Source organism: Cydia pomonella, chromosome 18, assembly GCF_033807575.1.
Source record: "Cydia pomonella isolate Wapato2018A chromosome 18, ilCydPomo1, whole genome shotgun sequence".
Taxonomy (NCBI): Eukaryota; Metazoa; Arthropoda; class Insecta; order Lepidoptera; family Tortricidae; genus Cydia; species Cydia pomonella.
Window position 1 is genome coordinate 17167471 of NC_084720.1, and position 20999 is coordinate 17188469.

General features: G+C 40.6%; 1 protein-coding gene across 1 annotated transcript; it reads right to left on the bottom strand.

Moving 5' to 3' along the window:
* Positions 1 to 1483: 1483 nt before the first annotated feature.
* Positions 1484 to 20853, bottom strand: LOC133527441 (peptidylprolyl isomerase domain and WD repeat-containing protein 1). Its single transcript, XM_061864456.1, has 12 exons — positions 20237 to 20853; positions 19952 to 20112; positions 18273 to 18411; positions 17515 to 17602; positions 15884 to 16035; positions 15030 to 15205; positions 14070 to 14188; positions 12856 to 13048; positions 9887 to 10121; positions 7873 to 8061; positions 6716 to 6867; positions 1484 to 2869 (listed from the first exon to the last, which is right to left on the bottom strand). Exons 1-12 carry the CDS (start codon positions 20352 to 20354, stop codon positions 2726 to 2728), a joined length of 1866 nt encoding a protein of 621 aa, XP_061720440.1. The 5' UTR covers positions 20355 to 20853; the 3' UTR covers positions 1484 to 2725.
* Between the last annotated feature and the right edge of the window lie 146 nt (positions 20854 to 20999).

Sequence of the window (20999 nt, forward strand, 5' to 3'; positions counted from 1 at the left end):
GGGACAGGGTCATACGACCGCGCACGAGAGCGAGCAGTGCGGCAACACTCCCTCTCGCTCAGATAAAGTCCGGCACTAATAATAATAAGAAGGAAAATAAAGTGCACTAAAATTCCCGCGTTTATGATTTTGGAAGCCATTGTTTTGTGAAGACGATTTTATTGTTACTGTCATAAAGTTTAATTGACCTTGGATGGTTGGATGAAACTCTAGTCGTAATTTATAACTAGAGACGAGATAGCATTCAATTATATGGCTACTACACTACGGTCAAGATTTTCGCACCTTTAATGAAACACTTAATAAATTGCGTTACTAATAAAGTTTGATAGTCAATTTATTTTATTATTCGTCCTCTACCACCTTAAAGGTGAAATTGGTATCGTATAGGTACAGGGAAAAAAACAAAACAAAAGATAGGGCAGCGATGCGTAATAAGTACCTAATGTAACAAACGAATGTTTACCAATTGTAAAATGTTATTAGATTTTTTTTTAATAAATATTTGCGCTTACATTTTTAAATTGCCGCCTTTTTCTACTGACAAAGTAGGTGTGCCAGAGTATAATTGACTAACTGAACCTGAAGAGTTATGGGCGAATATCATATCGTACAGTTCAGTTATCACCTAAACGTGTTTATTTTGAACCAAAACAAAACCCCCCGCCAGTCCCGCCGTCGTATTTCACTGTAAATAAGCAATTTTATTGAAATGTATTTCTTAAGGATTTAAGTATGCAACATTGAAATTAAAAACACAGTTTTAAACATATTTATTGTTATTTTGATTAGAGTAGAATATAAAACCGATGTCAAAACAAAATAATCCAAATAAAAGCGCCATCTATCGTCGAGTAGTAAAACTTACCCTGACCGATGTCAGTAGGGCCTAGAATTAAAGTCTACTGAGTACGCTATTCACCGGCAGATGGCAGTGATAATCATTAATTTTACCAGACGGGCACTTTGCTGATGATATTACGATTGTTACGAGTAAAACATTGTATCAAGTTATCAACATAGCCTAAATTAGTGATTTTCTGTAACAAAATTAATTAATTTCCTTTCACAAGCTTTTTGTACACAGTTCTTTAGGTCGCCCTATGTCCGCGGCTATTACCCTAGGTAATAATAACTGGCACAGTATGTATATGAGATTATTTAATTACTACTTTCATTTCATTAGGAAGTGTTTGCCTAGAGATTGTTAGAATCATTAATACTAAAAAAAAACTTCGTAGACTAAGCGTCTTTTGTAATATAACACGGTAATAAATCTTAAATACCGAAAATTCTAGGCAGCATTTCCTCGCTGGATTGTTAGGCTCAAACATTGAGCGAGGAAGCTGTCAGCTCTTCGGTCTTCTGTGGCGTCACTGAGACTCTTCGACAGGTCTCGGAGACTCAGAGCGCCACGACCCACGGACCGAGGGTCTCGACGCCGAAAGGAATAAAATTTGGTAATAAATGAAACTACACCGCGTATCATAAAATATAAATTTGTTTATTTTATATTTATCTTAAATTTCATCTAAAACACATTTCACAGTAATTCACAGTCACAAATACGATCTAATAAATTTAAACTAGTCAGGTCTAGCTTAACGAACATACCTATTTAAAATATTGACAAATTATTGTACTTAAAAACGAATTGAGGTAAATGTATTACCTAAATAATCTTAACCAATAATATTTACAATGTATGGGAGTCCCGGAATAGTTGATAGTATTTCGTACAAAAGTCCCACTATCAAATAAAAACAACATTTAATAGCTTAGTAAAAAATAATAGTACAGTCAGCCAAGAAAGTGGTTTACCACTTTTCGAGTCTATTACTTGACAAATAGAGTCGAAAAGTGGTAGACCACTTTCTTGGCTGATTGTATTACCGTACAGAAGTGAAACTTCCTACAAAACCGAAATTTGACAGCGATTCAGGGACAAATCATGATGTCTCTTTCTAATGTATGGCACTATTCCTTTCGGCTATTTAGGGTTGTCAAAATTCAAATCATCTTATTTGTGGTGTGCACACGCAAAGGGATGTCAAGTTGTGCCAACCCTAATAATTGCTCGGAGTAATGCTGAGCCGAATGGAGCCGAGAATGCCCGAACGCTCTAGTGTCTTCCCACTGATCTAAGACGAAAGTGGAAGACCCGTGCGAAGCGCCTTTTCATACAAATGTAGTCTCAGTTTTCTTTCTGGATATTAACATTATTGAAAATATTGTGATACAATTTGTTGTATATCAACCACAGCTATGCCCCTACGTTAAACTTTTTCGATTTTTTTTATTATTATAAGAGTTAAGAGCATTTAAAATGTTTGTATGAAATCTGTTTTTCAAACGTTATTGGGCTTACTAGCACTTAGTCAATTTGTGTAATAAAATAATGTTCTATTATATTTATTGACCAGTATCAATTTTTTTCTAAATTTTAGAAGAAAATATCATGTTAGCTTCGACATATAAAATTTTAGCAAATGAAACATCGGACAAAAAGTGTATGGAAAGACAGGTACCTTATTGATATGATATAACGAAACGGACCCCGTGCATCACATATTAAATTTACTAACTAGCTATGATTCGATGATCACCTACGCTATAGATTTTCTAGTTACATGGCAGTGACAGACACCAGACGGATGTCGGGCTTGTCTTGGTCTTGGCCTGCCCGATGTTCCGTACTCCCTCCATATATTAATGACATTGACAGTTACTTGACAGTGACAGATACGAGTCGTATGTCGTCGTAGGGCTTGTCGGTCTTGGGGTTGGTCTTGGCCTGCCCGATGTTCTGCACGACTTCCATGCCGCGTACCACGCGACCGAATACCGTGTGCTTGTTGTCTAACCACGGCTGAAACAAAATACATCCAATTAAAATTTTAACTACAGAACACCAGTGAGATCAGAGTCATTTTAATAACAAAACTTCCGCGAGACAGAGACATTAAATATGTTAAAACGGGTCACTCACGTATTTTAAGTCGACAATGCTCGACATGTTTCACCTCCGACTCTGCGTCGGTCCGTCAACGCAAGCTCCTGACGACACTTCTTGGTAAGTGAAACATGTCGAGCGTTTTTGACTTAAAACACGTGACGCGTTTTAACAATTTAATATGAGATCAGATTCAAATCAAGATAAGTTGTCAGCGATTTTGATAGCCCAGATGGTGCATGTGTTATTTTAAGCGTCAAAATTCTATGAAATTATGACGTTCACTTGACACTTCCAGCGTCTGGGCTGTCAAAATCGCTGCCAACTTATCTTGGTCTGACTGTACGTGATTGACAGGAATAAAATATTAGCTTTGGTAAGGTCACCACCATTTGTCCACCAACACGTCGACTAACGCGCGCCGTACAGCCCAATATCAACCTTGGTGCATTCCGATAGGGTTCGATGGCGAGTCGCGCACGATGGACGCGACGTTCAAAGAGTAAAAAAAACCCGGGCAAGTGTGAGTCGTACTCGCGCACGAAGGGTTCCGTACCATTATTTATAAAAACGGCAAAAAAAATATGTTCATTGTCTGGGAGCCCCCCTTAAATATTTATTTTATTCTGTTTTTAGTATTTGTTGTTATAGCGGCAACAGAAATACATCATCTGTGAAAATTTCAACTGTCTAGCTATCACGGTTCATGAGATACAGCCTGGTGACAGACGGACGGACGGACGGACAGCGAAGTCTCAGTAATAGGGTCCCGTTTGACCCTTTGGGTACGGAACCCTAAAAATGTAAAAATAACGTTTTAACTACACAATACTCGAGAGAATGTGTCAAACAAAATTCGTTCTAAATTATCAGCATTGATGAGGTTAAAACTTTAACGTCGCGGTAATGATAATTGCTGGGTAGCGATAGGCCTGAGCCTTCCCAACCGAGAGACGTGTGGTCATCCAACGGCTCGAATAGATCGTTTCAAGAAAGCTGGCGCGGATTTTCTATGAAAATGTTCACAGTTCAGTACAAATAAATGAAAATAAAACAAATCTCGTGCCAGCTCTTAATGAATTCACTTTTATTAATTGGGTACTTGACACATGTTGAATATTATAACAAAATGTAGTTTAATGGATAGAAAATGAGCCATCCATTATAAAAAAGTGACCGTGTAGGGTCTTCAAGTTGGGCCCGACTGCGATAAGACGATGATAGTTACCGTGGGTGCTAGAGTAATGAAGAACTGGCTGCCGTTAGTGTTGGGTCCGGCGTTGGCGTGATGATGATGATAGTTACCGTGGGTGCTAGAGTAATGAAGAACTGGCTGCCGTTAGTGTTGGGTCCGGCGTTGGCCATGCTGACCATGTAAGGTCTTCAAGTGGGGCCCGACTGCGATATGATGATGATAGTTACCGTGGGTGCTAGAGTAATGAAGAACTGGCTGCCGTTAGTGTTGGGTCCGGCGTTGGCCATGCTGACCGTGTAGGGTCTTCAAGTGGGGCCCGACTGCGATATGATGATGATAGTTACCGTGGGTGCTAGAGTAATGAAGAACTGGCTGCCGTTAGTGTTGGGTCCGGCGTTGGCCATGCTGACCGTGTAGGGTCTTCAAGTGGGGCCCGACTGCGATATGATGATGATAGTTACCGTGGGTGCTAGAGTAATGAAGAACTGGCTGCCGTTAGTGTTGGGTCCGGCGTTGGCCATGCTGACCGTGTAGGGTCTTCAAGTGGGGCCCGACTGCGATATGATGATGATAGTTACCGTGGGTGCTAGAGTAATGAAGAACTGGCTGCCGTTAGTGTTGGGTCCGGCGTTGGCCATGCTGACCGTGTAGGGTCTTCAAGTGGGGCCCGACTGCGATATGATGATGATAGTTACCGTGGGTGCTAGAGTAATGAAGAACTGGCTGCCGTTAGTGTTGGGTCCGGCGTTGGCCATGCTGACCGTGTAGGGTCTTCAAGTGGGGCCCGACTGCGATATGATGATGATAGTTACCGTGGGTGCTAGAGTAATGAAGAACTGGCTGCCGTTAGTGTTGGGTCCGGCGTTGGCCATGCTGACCGTGTAGGGTCTTCAAGTGGGGCCCGACTGCGATATGATGATGATAGTTACCGTGGGTGCTAGAGTAATGAAGAACTGGCTGCCGTTAGTGTTGGGTCCGGCGTTGGCCATGCTGACCGTGTAGGGTCTTCAAGTGGGGCCCGACTGCGATATGATGATGATAGTTACCGTGGGTGCTAGAGTAATGAAGAACTGGCTGCCGTTAGTGTTGGGTCCGGCGTTGGCCATGCTGACCGTGTAGGGTCTTCAAGTGGGGCCCGACTGCGATATGATGATGATAGTTACCGTGGGTGCTAGAGTAATGAAGAACTGGCTGCCGTTAGTGTTGGGTCCGGCGTTGGCCATGCTGACCGTGTAGGGTCTTCAAGTGGGGCCCGACTGCGATATGATGATGATAGTTACCGTGGGTGCTAGAGTAATGAAGAACTGGCTGCCGTTAGTGTTGGGTCCGGCGTTGGCCATGCTGACCGTGTAGGGTCTTCAAGTGGGGCCCGACTGCGATATGATGATGATAGTTACCGTGGGTGCTAGAGTAATGAAGAACTGGCTGCCGTTAGTGTTGGGTCCGGCGTTGGCCATGCTGACCGTGTAGGGTCTTCAAGTGGGGCCCGACTGCGATATGATGATGATAGTTACCGTGGGTGCTAGAGTAATGAAGAACTGGCTGCCGTTAGTGTTGGGTCCGGCGTTGGCCATGCTGACCGTGTAGGGTCTTCAAGTGGGGCCCGACTGCGATATGATGATGATAGTTACCGTGGGTGCTAGAGTAATGAAGAACTGGCTGCCGTTAGTGTTGGGTCCGGCGTTGGCCATGCTGACCGTGTAGGGTCTTCAAGTGGGGCCCGACTGCGATATGATGATGATAGTTACCGTGGGTGCTAGAGTAATGAAGAACTGGCTGCCGTTAGTGTTGGGTCCGGCGTTGGCCATGCTGACCGTGTAGGGTCTTCAAGTGGGGCCCGACTGCGATAAGACGATGATAGTTACCGTGGGTGCTAGAGTAATGAAGAACTGGCTGCCGTTAGTGTTGGGTCCGGCGTTGGCCATGCTGACCGTGTAGGGTCTTCAAGTGGGGCCCGACTGCGATATGATGATGATAGTTACCGTGGGTGCTAGAGTAATGAAGAACTGGCTGCCGTTAGTGTTGGGTCCGGCGTTGGCCATGCTGACCGTGTAGGGTCTTCAAGTGGGGCCCGACTGCGATATGATGATGATAGTTACCGTGGGTGCTAGAGTAATGAAGAACTGGCTGCCGTTAGTGTTGGGTCCGGCGTTGGCCATGCTGACCGTGTAGGGTCTTCAAGTGGGGCCCGACTGCGATATGATGATGATAGTTACCGTGGGTGCTAGAGTAATGAAGAACTGGCTGCCGTTAGTGTTGGGTCCGGCGTTGGCCATGCTGACCGTGTAGGGTCTTCAAGTGGGGCCCGACTGCGATAAGACGATGATAGTTACCGTGGGTGCTAGAGTAATGAAGAACTGGCTGCCGTTAGTGTTGGGTCCGGCGTTGGCCATGCTGACCGTGTAGGGTCTTCAAGTGGGGCCCGACTGCGATATGATGATGATAGTTACCGTGGGTGCTAGAGTAATGAAGAACTGGCTGCCGTTAGTGTTGGGTCCGGCGTTGGCCATGCTGACCGTGTAGGGTCTTCAAGTGGGGCCCGACTGCGATAAGACGATGATAGTTACCGTGGGTGCTAGAGTAATGAAGAACTGGCTGCCGTTAGTGTTGGGTCCGGCGTTGGCCATGCTGACCGTGTAGGGTCGGTCGTGTTTCAAGTGAGGTTTGAACTCGTCCGCGAACTCGCCGCCCCAGATGCTTTCGCCGCCAGTGCCGGTGCCTGTAAATAAATAATGAAATCATTGAAGAATCGATCAAATGTGCGAGGTATTCAATCTAGGACATCCTGGCGTCGTATAAAGGATATGATAGAGGAAGCCTTCTAAACTGCTTAAGAATACATAAAAACACAATCTAGGATTTATAGCCCAGCGGTACGATGTTTGACTTTCAAACTGAACTTCGCTGGTTGGAAAGGAAAAAATCGAGAGATTTTTTTAATTCAATCATTTTGATGTGCAGTTGAGTTGAGTCACTTTTCAATAACGGAAAACATCCCGAGTAAATCCGTTTAATCCCAAGGAGATCTTGTTTTCCCACTAAATTGGCAGTTCAGATGACAGTCGCTTTAGTTAAAACTAGTGCTTTGTTAAATATTGGAATTTTTAAATGTGTTTGATCTCTTAACCGGTTTAACATCAGGAAATATAGCGTAAATAAAACATTCTCGGTCTGGCCTAGTGGGACCCTGCCTATGAAGCTGATGGTCCTGGGTTCGAATCCCGGTAAGGGCGAGTATTTGTGTGATGAGCGCAGATATTTGTTCCCGAGTCATGGGTGTTTTCTATGTATCTAAGTATTGGTATATTATATACAAGGTGGCTAAAAAATATGTGCATTCCCGTTGCCAGGGAGGTTTTGGGATTATACTGAGCAACTTTTACTATGGGACCAACCCCGAAGTCGCGATAAATTTTTTCATCCTCCCATAGAAAATGGACCAGCTAAAATGTATGAAACAGCCAGAATTATTTTTCGCAATTTCGAGGCCGGTCCCATAGTAGAAGTTTCTCAGTATAAGCCCAAAACCTCCCTGGCAACGGAAAAGCAGAATGCACATATTTTTTTGGCCACCTTGTATATCGTTGTCCGAGTACCCACATCACAAGCCTTCTTGCTTACCAGTGCCACGGTAAGCAAGAAGGCTGTAGTCAATCTGTGTAAGAATGTCATATATTTATTGATATAATATGCGGATAGAGACAGCCTCAGGCATGGCACCGACCTGTGGGGTCCCCGGTCTGCACCATGAAGCCCCTGATGACGCGGTGGAACACGTGGCCGTTGTAGTACCCGTTGCGCGCGTGCACGCAGAAGTTCTCGGCGGCGCGCGGCGCGTCCTTGCCGAACAGGCGCACGTGGATGTCCCCCAGCGACGTGTGCAGGATGGCCTGCTCGTATATGCGTTGGACGCCTGGAAGTTAATATTAGTACATTACGATACAAGTGCGAAAAATAGGAAATTCGAAACGAGTGGCGATAAATTAAAACACGACCGAAGGGAGTGTTTTAAATCGACACGAGTTGCGAATTACCTATTCGCACATGTATCGTACAACGTTTTACAGTACATATGGCCCTTTAAATGTTCGACACAGTAACGTAATATGCTACTTTTCGCACTAGTGCTATAAAGTAGCCCCATATGTACTGTAAACATTATTTTTCTACTCGTCGACTGTAATGGTTGAATTAAGATTTCGTATACCAAACTGTAATTGGGTACTTTTCATGTATGGGCTCCCAACTCAACTATAATATTAATTTCGAAACGGTTTAGTCGACTATAATGAAATGGACCAATCCCAACTCAACGCTGTCAAGAGGACAAAAGATAGCTCAAATTAATTGATTATTTCAGTTTGTATAGTAGAAACAATTGCTTCATTAGTCATAAACGCACATGTGACACCCTTAATATAGCAACATCCATAGACTACGAAAACCGCTTACCATTGCTTGTTAGTCTCCATAGGCTACGGTGGCCAAAATAGAGAAAAAATTGTCTAAAAATTGAATTTATCGCGGAGCAAGTACCAGGGCCTCATGAGTTACGAGAAGGTGTCGTGCCCACCCCGCCGGGTCCCGGCGGCCGGGGCGCGTACGAGTATGAAGGTATCGCGGCTGCTCGCGTATCTTAAATAGCTGTATACAATTGGCTTGTTTACCTGTATGATTTTATTAATTTAAAGTATTTTTTTATTGACTCATAGAAAAAGTATTGTATACAATAGTGATATAATCAAGCTTTTCAATCTCGTACCTCAATTTGGCAACTCAGCAAGCTCCGTTACCGAAAGACGGTCCTCGACTGAAAAGCTCTCAATTATATCACGATTATATAAAATACTATTTTATTTCATCATGTCATCTATTATTATACTAGACCCAACTCATAGTATTGTGTTCCTGCCCTGGAGTAAGGTTGCCAGAGCTCAACGAGGTTAGGGTCGGCAACGCGCATGTTATTCCTCTGGAGTTGCAAGCGTACATAAGCTACGGAGACTGCTTACCATCAGGCGGGCCGTATTCTTGTTTGCCATCGACGTAGTATAAAAAAAATCACAAACGTTTTCAGAGACGCGGAACTGACTGTACGAAAAAATCTGAATTTCAAATAGCTAGGGTAGCTGTTTTGCATCATATTACGCGACTTCCTATTCTTTTATTCAACTAAAATAACTATCGATTAACCGAACAGCTGCACGGACGAACCAAGACTTATAATAATATAAAGTTAATAAAAAATAAGATGCCGAAAACTACCTAACTATAGTACCAATACTAGAACAATTGTCCACAAAGTCGACACGTAATTAACTATGTATCAATACCAATCTTCATTTTGGTCTTTGCCTGAATTTTTTCTTCATTTCATACAAATGTGTTGCCTCAAAACTGCAATATCCAAACATTATTCACATCTGCTCTAAGATATTCGAATTAATTCTGCGAGCTTTTATACTATCCTACTGAGTCCCAGAGGCCTTTATAAAGGCTTTATTCCACGTGTGTTCCATTCACGTGTGTCTCATTATCTCATTAAGCATTCGGACTGTTGATAACATAAGGATGTCTCGAAAACACAAAGCGGTTCTTTTTCTACAAACGACGTCAAAAATATGTTTACATCTTTGACGTCGACTGTAAGCCATTCAGAAGAAGATTCAACGATTTGAGATTATCCTTTTAAAAACACATTGGAACTTACGAGGAATTGTAACGCGCGTTAAACATACCTTGCCCTTCTGTCGCCGAAATGATGTCTTCCTTGGACGGTTTCTCGTTAAATATGTCTCTGTCAGCATCCGGACTCTTGATGTCATCGGGACTTCTTCTAGAAAACATGTAGAAGCGGTTCTTTTTGTAGGCCGTGCAGAACAACGTGGGGTCCGTCTTGATGTTGAGGAGGGTGGGGTTCTCGGAGCCCTCCATCTCGAGGGTCGAGGCCACTTTTGATTGGTTGGTTCGGCCCTGTTGAAAATTTCCAGAATGAGGAGTGTATAGGCATTTGGAGACTTAACACATCTATAGGGACCGTGCGCGTTGGAGGGTCTGCCATCTTGTGGTCTGAATCGGAACCATAAACATGCACATTTACACGTCACGTGTTGCCTTGTGCATCGTAGGTTCTGCCATCTTGTGGACTACATCGGAACAATAAACATCACATTTACGCTTCGCGCCAAAAATCTGACAGCTCCTGTGCTGCCTCCTACAGTTCATGCACGCTCCCTATAAGTAACTATAATATTTCATATTTCGAATTAATCGTATTAAAGACTCATTTTGGATCATCGCGCCAGCCAAGTAAGTAAGTAAGTTATGTACTACTATATAAATAAGTAGTAGTAGTAGTAGTAGTAGTAGTAGTAGTAGTAAAACACTTTATTGTACAAAAAGAAACATAAAACAGGAAAGAACACACAAGCTATGCTATTGATTTTTTTATGCTTAATAAGTCCACTATTGACATTATATCCAGAGAATTTTGTTTATCTGGTATAATCCACTGTTAAATACTGATAAATGTCTCGTAATCAGCTTTAATCGTAAAAATAATCCGTTAGTTTTCAATTACACCTTAGCTGGAAAAAATATAGCCCGGGTATCTTCCGTTAGAGACTTAGGTGTTACATTAGACATACACATACATACATATAATCACGCCTATTTCCCGAAGGGGTAGGCAGAGACCACGGATTTCCACTTGCTACGATCCTGACATACCTCTTTCGCTTCCTTCACTCATACATTACATTACATTAGACTCAGAATTAAATTTTAATTTACATATTGATAATATATGTAAGCGGGCTTATAAGAAGTTGGGGATGATTCTCAGGATCGGACAGCCCTTCAGGCGCCCCAATACCTATAAACTATTATTCTATTCCTTTGTTAGGAGTATACTTGAATTTGGTTCTGTTGTTTGGACGCCTCAGTACCAAGTCCATATTGATCGTCTGGAAAGGATCCAAAATATTTTTCTAAAATCACTCTGTTACAGAACGGGTAATTATTTTGAACGTACTTCGTTAGCAGCGAAGCATTTTTGTGTTCCTTCCCTTGATAACCGAAGACACTATTTAGATATAATGTTCTTGTTTAAAATTCTTAAAGGAGCGATTAAATGTCCGAATCTTTTAGAATTAGTCACTTTCAGTTGTCCGCACCACCCCCTACGTCCTAGATCTCTATTTTATATCAGCTTTGCCCGCAAGAATTACTCTCGGCACACTTTTTTCAGACGAGTCCCTAGTTATTATAATAAGTACCTACTTGATATTGATCCTTTTCACACTTCATTGTCTAGTCTCAAAATGATACTTAAACGTAAATTGTTTTAGTTCAAGTACCTATTTCATATAATTAAATATAATACAATGTACACAATGTATAAATGTAACTTTCCGGTTGTCCTAATACCTACCAGATATTAGTAAAAAAAAAAAAAAAAAAAATACAACATATCCGATAATTAATGAAACAGACAGTAATGTCAAACCTGCTTACTGTATTACTACTTATTGTATTTTTTTTTTTCTCCTCTGAAGACTAGTAAATAGATTTTAAGTATGGCTCATGATTTCATTTTCTTTATGCTGTTAGTATGTATGTTAACATTATGTACTTAATAATGAACCTCCAGGTCTATGATTCTTAAGTATGTTAAGTACTCTACATTGTACTTCAAATTCATTTGTATATGTGACTGTTTGTGTTCTAAATAAATAAAAAAAAAAAAAAAAATCCAAACCCAAGTTATGAGGGTTCAATAAAACGACGAAGCGCTTCGAGAAGAGGTAGGTAGTGCCCTTGCGCTTCGCTTTGCTCGTCTTGGCGAGGGCACTACCGTGCCCCCAGATTAACCGGAACTCTATTTTCAGCTCCTGCTTTTAATATTAGTTGTAAATTGTTTTGGCTATACATTTTTCGTCGGTCGCGACACTTGTGACACCTGGTGTCAAGTAGCGGTACTGATCCACTATTTGAGGTTATATGTCAACTACGAAACAACTCGCCTATGGAAGGTAGAGGAATAGAATCTCCATATACCAAAAAGTGTCCGACAAAAAACCATAAATAGATGGCGAATACACTACAATACCTAAAATACTTGAGAAAAAAAATCAAATCATAGACAGCGCACTTCACTCCATCAGTAACGCCTAGGTTCTTAGCTACTCTAGCGCTACTCTGGAGAGATTTGGAACTATTATTTATAGGTGACAGCTGGACACTTTTGCAGCAGTTCTGCCTATGGAGATTTTATTCCTTACCTCTACCTTCCATAAACTCGCTTTTTGGTAAGAAAAGTAAAAAAACTGATATATGTATTTTTTTGTATCTGTGTTACAATCCAATATAAACCATATTCAGTTAAATTTAAGCCTTAAAGCTACGGGTATAAGGTAGGTAGGTAGGTAGGGTAAGCTACGGGTATAAGGGTCTCAGAAATTATTCAAACTTGTTAAAAACTTCACTTTGTTAAAAACGTTCAAATTATGGTGGGAATTATATTTCCTCTGATTTATAAAGGTTTTTATTCAATTGAATAAATCGATGGACGATTCTACGTGTTTCCGTTATAGATATTTGTTTAATTTTAATGAATTTAATGACGATTTATAAGTTTGGTACGTATATGTAGCAAGATATTTTAGGCAAGTCGGTGGGAATCGAGTCGCCGCCAGTACCAACTGACCTGGAAAAGTGCTAAGTGCAACGGCCGAAGGTTCTCCGGCTTGCCCAGCATGGTGACGCAGCGGTTGGTGACCAGGTTGACGATCTTCACGCCCAGCATGGTGGAGTACAGAACAAAATGGCCGCTTGCATCAAATACTATGTTCGCATAGTGGACTGAGTCGGATTTTTCTAGGTCTCGCTCGGTGGCCATTCTGTGAAGAAAAAAATGTATTGTGAAGTCGAAATGACGGTTGATGGGCTCAAAATCAGCCAAGCTGTGTCCAGAATACTTTCCTATATATCGTCACTCATAATAAGACACCTGACAAGTGACACCTCACAGTGTACAATACATGTACAGAAACATAAACAAAGACAATTTACATACAGGTAACAACAGGCGTAGGTTATTTGTAAGTCTTTAGACTTACCAAAGAGAATTTGAAATAGAGGTCACTACCATCTTTCGACACATAATTAAAACTTTTAGAACGCTATTTGACTTAGATCCTTATTCTTTTCTATTTCAAATTCTCTTTAGACTTACACAACACACCGCGTTACACAAGTAAACCGCGCAATGAGGTTTAAATGCACAATATTTAACACAGATGGCGCGGCAATCGTTTTAATGAGCTAGTATAGCCACCAAGTGGATGCCGCAAGCCAAGCGCGGGCGTGGCCCAGACGGACAGGGCGGCGACCTAGACACCTTCAGCAGTAACTGGCCAGGAATAACACAACAACGGGAGCTGTGGAGATCACGGGGCCTTCGCCCAGCAGTGGAACACTATAACGGGCTAACTAAAAAAAATGACATTAAACGTGCAAATCCAAAGAAGCTTAAATCACGAAGAAACGAAGAACGAAGAAAAGGCCCTCTGGGCCGAATTTACCTCCGTCCGATTCCGAACTCCATGTCGGGCAGCTGCTGGTGCTGCATCTCCTGGAAGCTCTGGAGACTCCAGCACTACGCTCAGCCTGACGCGACCTTGAACACCACACCTGCATCCGAGCTCCATGTTGAGCAGCTGCTAAGTCCTGGTGCTGGTGATGCAACTTATGGAAGCGCTGGAGACTCTCCAGCACTATGCTCAGCCTGACACGACCATCAACACCTCAGCTGCGACCGAACTCCATGTTCGGCAACTGCTGGTGCTGGTACAGTAACTCCTGGAAGCTGTGGAGACTTCAGCACTTTTCTCAGTCTGACATGACCTTGAACACCCTCACCTCCGTCCGAACTCCATGTTGGGCAGCTGCTGATGCTGGTGCTGCAACTCCTGGAAGCGCTGCAGGCTCTCGTCCAGCACCTTGCTCAGCCGGCCTGACACGAAATTGAACACACGCACCTATTATACCAACATAAACACACACGTAAAATATTAACACAGAAAAAGCAATACAAAGGGTTCACTCGTCTCGACTAGTTAAATACGTAAGTGAATTTTGGGCACACTATTTGACAGAAATTATAAAATATCAATAGGGAATATTAGGCCAAACTGCAACTTACTGAGGCCTTACTGCAAAACACGAAAATCGAAATTTCGTTATCTGTCTCTATCACTCTTGCATATACGAGTGACAAAGAGGCATATAACGAAATTTTAATTTTCGCGTTTAGCGGTAGGCCTCTATAAACAAACCGCCTTGATGCATCAAGGTCATAGTGAAAACTGAGTGAGTTACTCTATGGTTTCGAATATGTGCTAGTGCTGCTCTCTGGCGGCAGAACATTGCAGTAGTACTCCCGGTAACAAGTGTGTGCTATAGGGACCGTGCGCGTTGGAGAGTCTGCCATCTTGTGGTCTGAATCGGAACCATAAACAGGCACATTTACACGTCAAGTGTTTTCTTGTGCATAGTAGGTTCTGCCATCTTGTGGGCTACATCGGAACAATAAACATCACATTTACGCTTCGCGCCAAAAATCTGTCAGCTCCTGTGCTGCCTCCTACAGTTCATGCACGCTCCCTATTCAACGGCGGCGCATCAAAACTATTTGTAGACAAAAAGTTAATTTGGCTTTTGTGTGTAACTCCGGGGGTAAGAATATTGCAAACTCTCTATAATCACCCTCATATCCAAAATTTCACTTACACCCCTCGTTGCACAATGTACTATTATTTATTTATGCTGGTACCATCTATGACAGTTACCCAATTGAGGGGTAAACTTTGAACCAAATACCTTTCTATCCAAGCTGATGGAGGCCATCTTCTTCCCGTCCGGCGAGAACACGAGCGACGTGGGATAAGTCTTATTCTTCACGAAGTCGAACAGGTCCGTGTCCAGCTTCGAGTCGAACTCCACGTTCTTCGGGAACTTGTATTCGTGCTTCGGGCCGGTCCAGTATTCCACTATACCTAAGATTATAGGTGGTACTTAGAATGTGGGGATAAAACCAGATACTACAGAATTGAGTATAGTATTTAACATTGAAAAAACCCGGAAAAATCCCGTTTTTTTTTCTAAAAGCAATGTTTTTTTTTAAGTTTTAATCGAAAAAAAAAAAACAATGTCACATAGTTTTTCCGATAAAACGAAAAAATTCGAATAAAACACACTGAAAAGAACTTGTGAATGTTTCCATTCATATTTAATCCATAGTTTTGGTAGCTACACCTGCTTAGTCGTGTATCTTGTTATCCAAATCTGGCAATATTTCCCAAAAACACTTAAAAATACGGAAAAAAACGAAAATTCCAAAACGTCCTAAAAAGATTTGATTTTTCAAGAATTTTCAACGCTAATGTAACTTCGTCTGTTGCTTTTTGCAATAAACGTACGTTACGTTACTACACTAAACTAACTGTACTATATTAGTTACGTAACGGAATAATTCTGTGGCCCTGGTGAAAAAGGGTACAAGTCTCTGGCAGTTTAGGTGTATAAGGGCATAAGTGTTACGTGGAACTTACACCCCTTTACACCTGCGCTGCCAGAGACTTGTACCCTTTTTCACTAGGGCCACAGAATTGATAGTTTTTATTGTATATTTTGTAATATTATTGGTTCGATTTTTAAATTAATAAAATAATTACCAGCTTTGTCGACGGATACCGCTGTTTCGTACACTGGGTTATATTTAATCGTCGCCACCGTGCTTTGATGCAGGGTCTCGAATGTATGGAGGGAGGTTCCTGACGCTTGTGTGCCGTCGAATATGTGGATCTTATTGCTGCCTTTTTCTGAGCTGTGAAGAAAGTGAAGTATTTTATTTATTTTTATTTTATTGATAAAAATGTTTACATGACATTACAGTTGAACCAATGCGTCAAGAAACTTAGACTAACAGCAATAATAATTATAAGTATTAACAATTATAAAACAATAATGGCACATTAACAAATTAAACTGGAACAGTTGAGCACCTAGCATCCATCGCCTCACAGAATCTCAAGCATTCACTATACACTGCCCCCATCGCCAAGCAAATAGATCGCATTCAGGCGTCGTCAAGTAAAAATGCTTAGCATAATTCCGACCTACAACCCACTCTAGAACCAAGTCAAAAAAGATCGGCCAAGTGCAAGTCGGACTCGAGCACGAAGGGTTCCGTGCCATTATCTAAAAATCGCTTTTTTTGTATGGGAGCTCCCTAAATATTTATTTTATTCTGTTTTAGGATTTGTTGTTATAGCGGCAACAGAAATACATAATCTGTAGAAATTTCAACTGGCTAACTATCACGGTTCAGGAGATACAGCCTGGTGACAGACGAACGGACGGACAGCGGAGTCATCATCTGTGAAACTCGGTGGCACTTGACACACATTTATGTTATAATTATCAAATTGTATCAAAAATATACAATATTTTTTATATTTTATGGTAGACAGAGATTCTATAGCAGCAATTAGCAAAGAGATCGTAAATATCACATTTTTTTGTGCAGTGTTTCAGTTATCCTGTCCCGAAGGCCGGCCCGCCACACCGCGAAAGAGGCCCAAGAAGATGGTTAGGTTAGTATCCTCGGCCCACGCCAGTACGCATACTGGATGAACCGAGCCGGCCGAAGCAAATAGGCCAGGTCCCGCGCGACCTATATGCTTTTGAATAATAATCTTGCCAGCGCGAGTTAGCGGAGCGTACAGCGCCATCTTAAGTAAACTTAAGCAAACTTAAAGCAAATTAAGTAAACTTTCAATACAATAATGTTTATTTTAACGATTCTTTTTTATTTGTTACTAGAGAAATGACACAAAAATATTGTCTGTCAAACAACTATGTCAGTAGAAAAAGGCGCGAAAATCAAGTTTTCTATGGGACGATAACCCTTCACGCCTACATTTTTCTCTTGACGGAAATGGCTTGACCGACTATACATCATAATAGAGATCAACCACATTTTAAATTTAGAATTCTAATTTTATTGATTTTACCGGTTTACTTCGTGTGTCCGAAAACTTAACAAATATCATATATCTCATCATACATACATTCATCATACATAAACTCTTTCTTTAGGAGATAGGTAAGAATCAGGTAACAGCAGAGCTATATTGCTAGGTTGCCAGAGCCTTTTGCCAGAGACATTTGAATTTCCTTAGACAGAACAGAACTGTGTAAATTAAAAGTGATTGCATACAATTTGATACATTTCGGTCCTGTTTTATTGTGAGGGTAGAACATACTGTGGAAAGAATACACTTATATGATTTGAGATCCTTACACGGCCAATGCTGAAATGGGGTCCCCGGCGGAATGCACCCACTCCACTCGGTATGGCTCAAACTCCACGGTGATCATGTTGATCATATCTGGAATGTACAACATTTTTAAATCTAAATCGAAACCTAAATTATCTAGCCTTGCAAAATGTATTTATCAAATAGGGCCAGAAATTTGGATCCATACTTCATTGCGCGTGTTTACACAGAATGAGTCGAGTTGTTGTTGCAGTTGAGATAAAAAAAAAATAGTTTTTTTTTTGTATGTGTGTTTTTTTTGTAAGTCTACATAAAGAGACTGTATACATCTCTAAGTAATAAGAATACATTAGTTTGCATAAATATTTTCAGTTAATTGTATTTTATAACTGTTGATGTGCTTGTTTTTGCTTTTATGTAAATTCCATATTGACATGTGAAAGTGCCCTTGTGACCTATTTGCTGAATAAATATTGAAGTTGAAGAAGTTGAAAGTGGAAAAATGACCACTATTTCCTTTTAAAAGATATGCTTCTGACCTTCATGGACATTAATTTTCAAGTTTTTTTTTTCTTTCATAAATGGCTTTTACTCCTCGCTAATTTTAGCAAGTCGGATTCTGCCAATGTCGAGGTGTGGACTTTTGACTTGTGTGTGTGTGTGTAATGTTCGGTTTAATTTTGATTTTTGTGGAAGGATAGGCTAAGAACCTAAAACAAACAAATATTATGGACATCACAGACAAACAATTTTCAAGTTGTTATTGACATGCAATGCTTACCAAAATTGACAACGTCAAAGACTTTAAGCGTCTTCTCTGGAGATGCAGTGCACAGTAGGGAACCAGTACTGTTGGCTGCAATGTCACTGATGGTGGAGAGGTGGCAGCGGAAATGCTTTACAAACTCTATGCCCTCCTCCTGAAATATGACAATGAAATGGTTTAATTTACTTGATCAAAACATTTTATGTTTAAAAGTATGTTTTACTGGTTTTTCAATTAATGTACCCTTAGCTGCAATAGTGCATAGCCACTTTATGTTTTTTTTAATACTATGTTGGTGGCAAAGATTCATACCGCCTGCCTAATGGTAAACAGTCTATGGATGCCTGAAATTCCAGAGGTGCCACATGCATTGCGGACCCTAATACTCCACACCCCTGTTCCATTCATGAAATTGGTGTACACTTTTACAGCTACTTTATGGAGAAAGTTTTGGTCTTTGAAAGAAGTATTTAAGGCAAAAGGAATACCAACAAGACAGAAATTTAAAGTTTTCAATAGTTGTATAATACCTATAATAACTTATGGTTGCCAAATTTGGGGACTTACAAAAAAGCAGCACCTAAAACTTAATGTGTGTCAAAACCATATGGAAAGAAACATACTTAATATAAAACTTAGATACAGAGTCAAATTGTCCATAATCAAGGAAAAACCAAAAAGAAAAACAATAACTAAAATAATAAAACAACAAAAGTGGCGGCACATGATGAGAGAAAACATAGATAAGTGGACAAAGGACCTTGTAGAGTGGTGCCCTAGATATAATAAAAGAAAGAGTGGTCCACAAAAGTTTAGATGGTCGGATGATTTGAGCAGAATAGGAGGAGGTAAATGGATGCAAACAGCAAAAGAAAGAAATAAATGGAAAGAAATGGAGGAGGCCTACGTCAAAGGACAAGTTGATTGACCTCAACCTGGTTGTGAAACCAAATTAATGTAAATTGTGATAACTGAAGACTTCAATAATAAAAGCTATTTACATTACATTTACATGATTCTAATAATATGTAGAGTGGAAGAACCAATAGGGATAATTGTGATTTTCACAAGATATTTTTTTATACATATCCGCACCCGCGCTTGTGAATGTGACCTCTGTACAGGCTGGTTAAATCTTATAATTTGTATTTTAATGAAACTCACATTTTCATGATATCTGACAATGTGTACAATTTGATTCAGTTGCTTCAAACAAAACATAATAAAAAGATGTTCCATGGGCCATGCTGTTTTTACTCACTCACTAAACTGTGTCTATATAAATCTACTTCTGCTACCATAAATCTGAATGTGTTACTGTATCCATAAACCATATTTGTAATTTTAGCTTTATATCCATTATTTTGTTACCTAGTACTATATAATGTAGATTTATCAGTAGGTAAATTGGTCTCACAGTTTATTATTAGTTTATTAATCACCACTTCGTTGCAATGGCATGGGAGTAAGCACGATAACAAATTTTGAAATGTACTATTTTATAATATGTCGACACAAACCATTCCATTACATTATTAAGCTCAGTTTCTTTTGATGTACTACTGTACTAAGACTGAACTAGTACATTTGTGAGTTTGGAGCAATCTTTTCAGTAAACAAGCATGCACAACTCTAGTGGATTAGGCACTGTAAATGTCAAATTTGTATGAATATATGATAGACTCAAAAAATACCTGTTTCTTCCAAAATTTGAGGTGTCCATCTTGACTGGCTGTGACAATAAAGTCTGTTTTGGTGACAACAACATGAGAGACCACATCTCTGTGCATGTAACTCCGCTCGTAGGTCTCCGAGGACGGCAGGTTCTCCAAATACAAGGATTCAAACTCCAGAACTGAGGCAAACACCAAAATATTAGCACATGATTAAATCACTTAGAATCTTCTAGACATTTAATTAGTTTTTAAATTAAAAACAGATCCCTTGCATGCAACAATAAATAAAAGACCTCATAGTACCTTTTCTTTTCTTAGTTTTGGGTACAGCCGCCTCTGAAGGCATAGGACCGATCCAGGCGTCGGCATCTTCAGATTCGTCTGCTTTCTCTGGACTGGCCGGCCTCTTTTCCGCAGACATGTTTTATGAGTCTTTTATTGATGTTATATGCGAGCTAGACTAGTAAAATATGTATGTTTTGATAAATATGATAAGACGCTATGTAATTAAAGCCGAACAAAAACTAAACGAGTTGATTTGACTTTGACAACTAAAATGACACTCACTAATGAAGTAATGACAGCATCAAGAGGATATTTTTTTTTGTGAAGGCATTGCCAGAAGATTCTTCTTAATTTCCTCAGTAAATGAAATTGTAGTCTGTTAAACAACTTTGTCAGTAGAAAAAGGCACGAAATTCAAATTCAAAAACAAAACGAAAACCCTTCGCACCTACATTTTTCACCACAAGGAATCGTGGGGTAGCGTGGCCTGTTGTGTCACGCCATTAATTTCTAATAAATTTGTTGCGCACACTTTCATATGTACCTAGTATATATATAAGCAGTATACAGATAAATAGCCTCGGCCGTAAGAACTTTCACGTCTATAGCAAATGTTTTACCAGGCAGCAATGAGCCATGCACCGTCGTGTGAACACATGATGAAGGCCTACAGTTGCGCATTGCCACGCATGGCCCATCACTGACCACTGTGTAGGGGCCTTTACATTTATTTTTCACATTACCTTTCTTCATCCTTCTCTACAAAAAGTGTCCTGCAAAA